The 10,756-nt window shown below is 51.9% G+C and overlaps 2 protein-coding genes across 2 annotated transcripts; both read left to right on the forward strand.

The window, feature by feature from the left end:
- The first annotated feature begins 1,654 nt into the window (after positions 1–1,654).
- Positions 1,655–5,861, forward strand: CSUI_004303 (rhoptry kinase family protein rop35). The gene is made up of 2 exons (XM_068064496.1): positions 1,655–3,412; positions 4,143–5,861. The coding sequence occupies exons 1-2, from the start codon at positions 2,932–2,934 to the stop codon at positions 5,717–5,719; spliced, it is 2,058 nt and encodes a 685-aa protein (XP_067923525.1). The 5' UTR covers positions 1,655–2,931; the 3' UTR covers positions 5,720–5,861.
- Positions 5,862–9,310: 3,449 nt separating this feature from the next.
- On the forward strand, positions 9,311–10,483 carry CSUI_004304 (uncharacterized protein; the record flags this gene model as incomplete). The annotated part of the gene is made up of 1 exon (XM_068064497.1): positions 9,311–10,483. A coding segment is annotated over one exon (1,092 nt), but the record flags the coding sequence as incomplete, so codon positions are not given.
- Between the last annotated feature and the right edge of the window lie 273 nt (positions 10,484–10,756).

The following is a 10,756-nucleotide window of genomic DNA, read 5'->3' on the forward strand; positions in this document are numbered from 1 at the left end:
GCGCAGCGTCTACGTGAGCTCAGGGACATGGATCCGTTCCAGCCACGACTTCAAAAGTTAATATCTGATTCTGAAGGCTGGTACGGCGCGCAGCGGCGACATCGGCGAGTCGGACGTCGATGGTTTTGCAGGCGGTCCCAGACAGCGCGGCGCTAGCAACGCATCGGCCTCGTGCTACGTGGCCGCCTCACGGACGAGCTCAGGCAGCTGCTCCCCCACCACAGCCAAGGCACGATCTTCGTAGAGACAATTACGGCCATAACGCGACCTTAGCATCCAGCCGCTGAATACTCGTAGGTAATAGCAGGTTGAACTATTTTGTCTCGGGTGAGGAGTGATGAACACTGACGCTAGAGCAAGGAAGGGTCCCGCGTGAGGGCGGCTTCGTGATCTCGCGTATGAAGTATCACCTGGCAGATACGGCACGGAGAGGAGCGAGGTTGACTCAGTGTGAGAAGAAGGGAGGCCATCAACGACAAAGCGCAGTTCTGGCTCTCCTGTAACGTCATCAGCATGCACTCAAAATGTCGGACGGTAGGCGCGCCGAGCGAACGTAGGTGTTGAGCTCTTGAGAGCCATCTAGAGTACTTTCAGCCGGCTTCTGTGACTTCACACGCCTTGCCGAGGACATATACGCAGCATGACTTGTTTTTGACGGAACCTCCCGGCAGAAGAGTAACCACTCGCCACTGGCCAGCGAGACGCGCACAACAATTCAAGGCAGAACCGAAAGCTCAGACCCATGTCCTTGAGTAAGGCCAGGTAACGAGGAACGCTCCGGGACAGGCGTACAGGACGCCTCTAATGGGTATGCCAGACAGAACACGACGCGTGTGTGCCGGGTGACGAGCTAAGGAAGGGAAGTGTGTACCCAACTTCACGATCATATAATATCAGAACATCCGGGGGCTGAAGCACGGTAATATTTGATGTGTGTGCTGGGTTAGGAACGTCCTGAAACATGACCCTTACCACAGAAAGGCAGAGGGCGCCAGGGCCCTAAACGGTCCTCTTCACCCGTCACTACGCGGAACGGCACGACGTCCGGTTACACCATACGGATGCGAAAAAGGTGTTTTAGCCGCAACAGGAAGCAGAATCATTTTGCTCGCTCGGTGAGGCATCAGTTGGCACGACTCGCAAGTGACTCAGGGCCCACACTTCGGCCATTTCAGAAAAGATCTACGCGCGACAAGAAAGAGACCGAGACACACAAGCACCGCACGTTTGTGCTGCCTCTTGATCTATTTGCGTCTGTACTACCCTGCTCGACTAACTGCTGTTTCGATAGCTTCTTTCACGCCAACGTTGCATTGTCGACCTGCTTCGGCCCTGCAAAGCCGGCTTGAGAGTTGGTTGTATCCGGCGCTCCCTCACACTCGCATAATCTGCCAACCACTTTAATACTCTCTGTAGAATTCTCAAGAGCTCAGGAGAAGAGAGCGCTACGGAAGAAATGCGAGGAGCGTGTACGTGCTCGCCTGCTACAACCGCTTCCCCTCCTTTCTCCGTCAGTCTCCACGACCACGTGTTTCCTCCCAGCTGTTGAAAGGCATTTGGGCCTGCCAGCCCCCAGGGGGGGCCCTCGCCGCGGGCTCAGTAGCGCCCGACAGACGGGTCAAAGAAGCGTGCGCGATGCTTGGATAAAACCGCACACGGCAAACAAGAACCCTGTTGTGACTGCACAAATCAATGCTTCTTAGAGCATCGTCTTTCGACGTACTTCATTCCTACTGTGTATTACTCCCAGTTAAGCACCGCAGCTTTCTACGCGGTCGAATCCGGCCGCAGGACCCCCGCTGTACACGGGCTTTGACGGCATGCCGGCGGACGCAGCGTTTCTTCTGCTAAGACCGTGGCAGAGCCTTTGATAAAACGAAGATCCATTTCGCTTCTTCGTGTGTCTTACAAACGTTCTCATACTCCCTCCGTACTCCGGCGATGCCTTTGTTCTGCCGGGGGAGAGGCTACGCTACAGTCACAACAGCTGCCACCCGTTGGCAGAAACGTTCGCAGGCGTTTCACGGTTCAAGGAAAATGAAGAGTTTGTGAACGCCCCTTTGAAGTTGTTTCCAAACGAAGTAAACTATCACTTCCTGGGATGCTGATGACTTGAAGACAGATAACCTGGCGTCGACAGAGAACAACAAATAGAGCCATTTCCGGTGTTGAGCTAGGAGCTCTGAACAACCCTCCTGACTTTCAGAGCGAGCGCCGTTTGTTCTTCGTTTCAGTGACTTTCTTCGCTTCTGTCACTGTCTGCTGACTCCTCGTCGACAAACCGCAAGTTCATGACCCTCTCGCCTTCTCCCTCGGTGGCTGTGGCGCTGTTCTCTCCGTCGAAGGTCCTGGAGTTGAATTTCTTTGAGATTACGCTTGGGCGTGCTTGTCACTCTCTTCCTCTCCTTGCGATCTCTGAAGCACATGAATAGATCGCTACGCAAGTTTTTTCCGGGCCGAGGCATTGCTGGAGCGAGACGCTTTTCGAGCGGTCTCCTTGTACTAACGGCATCGTCTCTTGTCCCTTTTGAGACGCCGCCACAAGCGTCCCTGCAGATGTTTTCTTCCCTTCTGTTTAAGCTCTGTGTGATTTCCTCGCGGAAACACGAGCTCGTGAAGCGTCATAACGTAGTCGCGGCTGGGGTTTCTTCAGTTGGTTTCCGTTCTTCCTTTCATTCAGTTCCTCACTTCCCCGTACGTCTTTGACGCAAGACATGCGGAAGACATTGATGGGCTCCTGTTGCTTTTGGTAAGTGGGCTCTCTCCACCGGTGAAGAAGCTAGGGCCGCCTTTTTTTCAAAAGCATCTTCATTCTTAGCTCTTCCCCAGCTGTCCGTACAGTTCTTTCTCTGGTGTTCCCCTGTGGCGACTTCAGCGTGCCAGGGTGTGCGGAGGAGAGAATCATCTCATCTACATTCTCTTTGCTTCAAGATGAGAAGGCCAGTCCTTCCTTCGTTAAGGTTGTCTACTTTGGTAACTTGTTTTCTCTTCGCTCTCTGGGGCATTTCTGTGTTGTGTGCTCGGGCGGGTGAGGTAGATAACTCTCCTTTGTCTGATGTCGTCGGAAGCTTCACACATGAGGTGGGTCTTCTACAGAAAGATGAACATGCGGAGTCCGAAAACACACCCCCTTCTCTTCCGTCTGTCTCTTCTTCGCTGAGTGCTTCACAAGAAGAAAACCACGCTGCCTCTCTAAAGAATGGAGATAGCATATCCGAAAGAGAGGGCACGCAAAACAGTATCCCAGCGACATCTGTCGAAGCGGTTTCTCCGTTAGAAGCGACCGGAGAAGGGACAATCTCTGATACAGAGAAGGAGAAGGAAAAGAACACAAAGGGGGCGGAGGAGCTACCCCCCGCTCGCAAAGGACCTGCTGGCATGCGGAGAAGACGCTTGGACGGATTAGTACCTGGTAAGCGAGCGCAGTTTTGGGAGCTTGGTTTCCGTGTCTCCGGTCTTTTATCTCGGTCCGTGTTCATCTCGATTCATGTCGTCTTCACGATGCGCGAAGGAAAATAGAGAAGGATACGTGGTCTGGATGTGGTGAATCTTGTCGCTTATGCGGAGAGAGGTGCTTCTCCTCTACGGTTTGTCATGTATAAGGCGACGTGTAGGAAGAATGCTTGCATGAACTGAAGAGGGATGTCGTGTCCGTGGGTCTTCTGGTAATAGAGACTCAGTTATGGTCATCTGCTTTATATTGAGCGGGATTTTAGCTCCTCAGTAGATGATGAGTTAAGTCTTCCATGGCTCTCTCTCTCTGTATAAGGTGAGGTTCGTTTTCGATCTTGACGAGAGATCTATTCTCGGTGAATAGTCTCTCGCTCTTTCTTTGTCAAGGACATTGCAGTGTTGTCTCGCATCTATGTGTGTGTATCTTTTCCATGTGCACCATACCTCTTGTTTTCTTCTATTGGACTCTTATGCTTTACTAGATCCATGCCTATCGTCGTCGTCTCATGTCTATACGTCACTCGTGTAGATCGGAGTACACATCTCCACCGGACTTCTTTGCATATCCATGCACCTTCCCGTTATGCTGTTCTTAAGTATCGCCTTTCACGCAGTCATGACTTTCTCTCAAGGATAGCCTGCCTCAGTATGTAAGCGTGTGTCTGTCTGTATATCGTGTTTCTTGCCAGGTTTCTTCAAGCGCCGTAGTATTCATAAGGCTTTACCTGTCTTCCCCGAGAAGAAATTTCCCGAGGTGGCCACCCATAAGGTGAAGGCCTCTTTCTTTAGTTCCGGTGGTACAGGAATTCAATTCTTGAGGAATCCAAGTAAACGTCTCCTGAAGTTCTTGGGTTTGGAAAAGGAAGATGCTCCCTATGGGATCGTTATCAAGATGAAGCCTCATGATGCTTTTGATATGTATGATGTTATAGGTGAAGGGTATCTACATCGCATGTTTGATGACCAGGAGAAATTTCCTTGGGTCTTACCTTTACTAGGCGTTTATCGAGGTGAAGAGAAGCGAGCTGTATACTTGTTCTTCCCTTACTATCGTACATTACCAGGATCCGTAGCGAAGTATGCCAACAGTCTCGATTTCCGTATGCTACTAGCTCAACTTCTTACCGCTGTCGCTGATTTACACGAAAGACATTTAGTTCATAGAGATCTGAAAGATGATAACTTTCTTGTCGATCCCGAAGGTAATGTTGTGGTCTCAGATATGGAGACGGTGGCTCTCTCGGGTGAGAAGGGCTACTATGTTGGGACTGGGGGATTTATGCCACCCGAAACACAAAGTAGCTTCTTCATCCGTGATGGATGGATGAAAGTCGTTTATGATGATTCCACAGATGTCTATAGTCTAGGTGTGACGTTCTTGGAACTTTTGAAAGATGTAGAAAAGTATTCAAAAAAATCTGTCCCTGGACGGAGGGCACTCTTAACGCTCATTAACCAAATGAAGAGAAAGAATCCCAAACATCGGCCTAATGTGCATGCCATCATGGAAGATAATTACTTTGAAGGCGTCAATTTCGCTCTTCTACGGAAGAAGCGACTTTCCCCCGTCTTCCCCCCGATGCCAGGAGCTGAAGCGTTCGCGCGGCGACGGAAGCAGAAGCTTGAAGAGAAGAAAAAAGCAGAAGGAAACAAAAACAAACCGGTAGATGAGACAAAAAAGAAGAAAAAGGAAGACAAGGGGGGAAAAGTAGCTGCGGCACCAGAAAAGACGACGGAGAAGGCGGACGGGGCAGAGAACAAGGAAACGGATGTGAAGGAAGAGACGAAGGAAGGTAGTCAGGCCGAGAGTGAGGAAGATAGTCACCAAGAAAAGAACTTAGAGACAGGTGAACAACAGCCTATGGAGACAGAGGCTGAAAAAGAAGAGATGGAGTCATCGAAGAAGCAAGAGGAGACGAAAGAGACGGAAGAAGAGAATGATGCGAACAAGTTGCAAGAAGAAGTTCAACAGGGTGTCTCTGAAAAGGAAGAAGAGATGTTTCATAATGTTCCACTAGATGACAATGAAGATGAGGAACTTTCTAGAGAAGAGGGGGAAAAAACACAACCAGCTGACAATGTAGATTCTTTGCAAGTTGAAGAAGATGCGCCGATAGTTGACGAAGAAAGTGCTTCGCAAGTTGAATCTCCTGAAGGCGATGCTGACACCGCTACTACTGCTAGTGGTACTACTGGCAGCGGCAAGGAGTCGATCTTCGGTGAAGAGGAGGAGATTCCTCTTGACGAAGATGAACAGGTTTCCTAGAAAAAAAGGCTTTTTCCGAAAGATTGTCACCACGAAAGGCGGTTCTTCTCTCTGTGGATTCTATTTTGTGTCAATTGACATTCCAAGGCACTCCAGCTCGAAGTTGATTTGCGTAAGGTGCGTGCAGATAATACTTGGAGTGTATGCTATGCGCCTTCTACTGTTTACTCAGTGCAGTCAACGTGCTGCCGCATTATCGTCATGGAACAGTTTGTGGTGACGGACTCTCGACACCCTGACACGATTCTCTTGATATGGTTGTTTTCTCTTCTCGTCTGGGAAAGTTCAGTGTCCTCCGGATATTGGAGAGAGGTGCAATCAAAGAGTTGATAGCTAGGCGGAGAAGGCTATGCTAGCGTCCGGAGGCAGCTAGTAGAAGAGAAAGAACGGATGAGACGTAAGGAGATTGAAACCATCGGAAGGAACTGAGGGAGGAGGAGAGCGTGGTCCGGAACCGGTGTACGAGACACGGCCGTCGTGGGCCGGAGGGAAGACTGAGGGTTGGCTAGTCACGGCGAGATTGAAGATAGTGGTAGAGAGTATGAAAGACTGGATCACCGGGAGTGTCTGTAGATCCACATACCGAGGAAGTGATATCGGGTAGCATGGACACACTCTCACCTCCTAAGCAGGAAGGTATAATCTGATTTTTATGTTTCGTAATGGGGTTACTAGACACCCACCCAAATTGAGACTTCAGCCGCATTCCTCATTCTGTTGGCTACGACGACGTCTGCAGCCCGTGTGCATCTACGGTAACACGGCTGCTCCAACGGTTTTCTCGGAGGTGCAGAGGACGTTTTTCACCTTTGTTACAACAGCGTGACGTGACGCAGCAAGGATTCGTTGCAAAGGCAGTAGAGGGCAACGATGTATAAAGAAGGAAGCTTAGCTGCGTAGAGGACAAGCAGGTGGCTCTCGAGACAAATACGAGAGATGACCCCGCACACACGGAGAGGCGCGGGTTTCTCCTGTCGAAGTCAAAAAGGCAGGTTCGCATGGATTGGGCCTCGTAGAAATGTAGCCTGTGGTTTCCTTGGAGATCATGCCTGCCACTTTTCCTCGAGACGCCCGTAAGCAGGAGGGTGCTTGTTGCGGTTGTGTGCTGCTGTACCTTGTCATCCGTGTTTTATGGTTCCGCCTGCCCAACAGCGGCCCATGCAAGCGAGCAACGCGCGTGCGTGTCATGTTGCACTACTATCATTGGAGCCCCGTGAGGAACGGGGGCTCCAATGATAGTAGTGCTGTCGGGTGCTACTGAAGCAGTTTGCCGTGTGCTTGCAAGTGGGGATCGAACAGTGATAGGCCTGTACACCACACATCGCTTGCATACTTGGAGGCCTCCCTATCAAGCGGAGACCGGACAGCTGTAGGTTTGTACAACGAACATCGCGTGCATAGTTACGGGCGCCGCCATCAAGGATTGAAAGACGGAAGCCACGGCGGGACTAAAGCGAGTATTGGCTGCACGCCGACACCCACAGAACAAGGTTTCCTCCTTGTCCGACTGAGCTGGCGACACGGTATACGTTTGCAGCGCGTACCTAAAAAGCGGGACATCGCGGCATGTTGTCTACAGAGCCAGTGTTCATCGCAGCTGGCCATGGCCGCTGCCGCGTAGAAAAACTGTACCGGATGCAGGGTAATTTTCCACTTGCCTGAGTGTGATATGCGATGGCCTACTGAGGTTGCCGGCCCGAGGCACTCCGTCGCCCGTGTGTCGGCGCTGCTTCGCGCACACGGGTTCAGAGCCTTGGACTTCTTCGTTTGCCAGCGCTTTTGTTGGTAGCTGATCTGCTGTACACCGTCTGAAAGCAGAGGAAGATATCTTATCACTCGGAATGGCCGACCGCAGATTCAGACGAGAGCCTGCGTTACCGTGACCAGGCACAACAAGCGGGCGGTTTTACATGGAAGTTTCGCATGCATACCTCTGCATGCATACGACATATCACAGCGTCGCCGGATCTTCCTGAAGACGTGTTGGGAGACCGCTAAGCTACTCAACAGCTGCATGTTAGACCCCCGCGGTTAAATGTTCAAGCCCACGCGTGCCGCCTTTCGGCCCCTTGAATCGCAATCATGGGTGGCTTACGATGGCTCGTTCTTATTTTTCTTTCGCTAATACTGTCTCTTGGAGCAGGAGACAAAGCGCCCGAAGAGAAGTTTCCTCGAAATACAACCCAGGTCCTCACGGACATCGAGGCGCCGGCAGATGCCGCGACCCGGACAGCTGATCAGGACTCCTCTGAGTCTCGCCATGAGCAGGTACGTCTGCCGTTTGCCGGACGCCTGCTACGATCTCTTTCCGACTTGTGCGATGACAGCTTCATTCGCGCTTTTTCTCCGGGTGGCCCACAGTGCGGCGACAAAAGGAAATGGTGGCAAACCAGAGGCGGAACGGTTGCTGCGGCACACGTGTGGTCGCTCTCTGACCGCGCCTGGAGGGAGGCTTATTCTGTAGCAGCTTACGGAATACCGAGCAGCAGCACACTTTTGCCGACAAGTCGCCCGTACAGGCAGCCAACCAGAGAAAGCGAGGCACCGCACGAGGGAACAGGGGGTCTCCTGCCACTGCAGCCTGAGTAGCGCCCTGCTCGCACACAATATGAAATGCCGGGGCGCTGGAGCGGCACACCAAACTGTGTACAAAAGGATGCGCAGACTGCCTTACTCTATAACTCTGGGTTCGAAAGCACGCCACCCGCAAAGGTTCATGACACCGCACACAGGTAGTCGTGTGGCCTTCGCATCGGGGAAGAACTCCTGTAGCGGCACAATGTGTGCGGCATTTTCGTCTAGTTTTCTTTGAAAAAGAGCACCCCAGGAACTGTGCTTTGGAAGGAGAATGACGAGGAGATGGCCGGCACGGTGTTAGCCCAAAGAGACACAGTTAGCTTAGTCGAAGCTGCAGTCAGCACAGGTTGCCAAAGGAGCTAACTGCACGACAGTTGACTCGTCATAGAACCCCAACGCGTGTACGCGGTGTTAGCTATGCAATCACGGCAAGGCTGCTTGTCGGCGGCGGCACCATTTCCGCAGTGTTTCAGTTGCAACCCTGAGCGTTTCAATCCCAGGCTCTTCCGTCTTCTCGCGAACTCGGTAGAACGCCGCTCACAGACATTCGAATGACGTCACTAGACACCGTGGCCGAACTCTTCTCCATACGCATAGTGTACGAAATCCTGTATCATAGCAGACAAGGGACTCCCGCCGCACCCCAGCCTCCGATGCGATAGCGCAGATGAAAAACGCGGACTAGAATAAAACAACACGATGAAGTATCGGTTTTTCTTGCTGTCGGTGAGCTACCCGCTCTGCGTTGAATAACAGTTTGAGAAGCTCAGCGGGAGGGAGCGAGACGGCTGACAGGAGACGAAATCGGCACGTACGCGTGAGGTCTCGTAGTTTCCCGTCTTGCTTGAAGAGCCACAGAAGATACGGATAGTCACTTAAGCTCCCTTGGATTTCAGCACAAAGCCGGGAGGTCGCACAGAGGGGACCACAGCTGATGTAAAGAGAGGCTGATCGTCCACAATCAGTCATCCTGTATTCCCTGGGGTGTACGCGATCTATTTCTGTTTTCAGCAGGAGCCCCCTGAACTACACGGAGGAAGGGAGGCAGGCCTCCGATCTGGAGTGGAAGAACTGTTGCAACCAGGGGAGTCCGCAGACGTAAGCTTTGCTTCGGGTGCCCTTTCCTACTTGGAGTGCACTCCGCCGGAGGTGCGTTCCTCTACTCCATCACTATCCTCCTCTTCAGTTGCGTCATCGGCCCCGTCCAAGAAGAGCACGTCTTCTGTAGGCGTTGCTTGCGTAGCGAAGCGTGTGGAACAAGGGTCCATTACAGAGAGTTTGTTACAGTCTGCCTGCGAGTGCACCTCAGAATTTGTTTCGCTCCGTAGAGCAGATTGGGAGGCTGTGGAGAAGCATAACTTGGGAAGTGACAAAAAGCGGCCAGTTGATCATGCCGTGCCGACCGGGATGGGCCGTCCCTCCAAGTTTCACAACGACTATGAATATTGGGCGATGGCCTGTATCCTTGGGGCAGGGAATGTCTGCCTGGCTTCCGTGTGGTGTTCTGACGGCTCTCGCATCGTAGCCGAGATAGGACCTGATACAGTTGGAAACACAAAACTGATGGTGGGTGAAAAGGCTCTTCTGCTGCAAGGGGTCCAGGGGGTGTTCAACTCTTGCACGGCTACGTCCATCTGTCAGAAGTCTAGATTTGCTGGGCAAAGCAGTGGTCAGCGTACACGGGAGGGCACAATGGGGCGCTTGAAAAAAAACGAGTTTAAGGAAAAGCAACCAGCCAAAGACGCGGCGGTTGACAAGGCTTTGTACGACGACCTCGGTATTTTGCAAGAGAGTGACAGAGATGATCCTGATGCTGACTGGATTGGAAAAGTCTATAATGAGCCTGCTCAAATGGAGAAAGTCCCTCTATGGTATCTAGAATGCTCGAATGAGTATTTGGAGAGTGTCCACGATATTGCTGCTGTGTACACGTTCGATCGTAATAGCTACGTTAAAATGGGATGGGCGAATGATAGAGCTGCAACTGTTTACTGCCGTACAAGCTCGAGTCGTCCTCATGGCCTTGTTCTTTTTCCTTTTCCGCTTGCCTCCCTCTGGGCCTTCCTTATTCTCTTGGCTGCGTACGACGCGGTGCAGCCTAGCTGACGGACCCAAGAATGCTGTCACGAGATTACAACGGCATTCACTTAGAAACGATATCTGGAACCCATGCGCCCTGCTAAGCTCCTTTTCAAACTTCATCTTGCCGGCCGACATACTGCTGGGAACTTCTTGACAACCGGCATTGCCCCTTTCACAAAGATAGGAGCACTGAATCTCCAGGATGTGCTGCTCCTCCTCATAATTCAGTGGGGCGCCTAAGCTCAGAGAGCCTCCCGATCTACGTACCCAGAGTACCGTGGTCTGCCCAGTGGGTGACGTCGTCAAATGCGAACCAGCTACTCACTCTAAGAGTACTGCCAGTCACACCACCCTCAGCTTGAATGCCACAATTCCTGT

The sequence above is a fragment of the Cystoisospora suis genome (genome assembly GCF_002600585.1).
Source record: "Cystoisospora suis strain Wien I chromosome Unknown contig_1985, whole genome shotgun sequence".
In the NCBI taxonomy this organism is placed as follows: Eukaryota; Apicomplexa; class Conoidasida; order Eucoccidiorida; family Sarcocystidae; genus Cystoisospora; species Cystoisospora suis.

What these genes read in the sequence shown, in the direction of transcription:
- CSUI_004303 (XM_068064496.1), top strand. Translation starts at nt 2,932, where the DNA reads ATGAGAAGGCCAGTCCTTCCTTCGTTAAGGTTGTCTACTTTGGTAACT. An exon ending in CTTGGACGGATTAGTACCTG is followed by an intron (nt 3,413 to 4,142) that starts GTAAGCGAGCGC and finishes GTTTCTTGCCAG; the next exon opens with GTTTCTTCAAGCGCCGTAGT.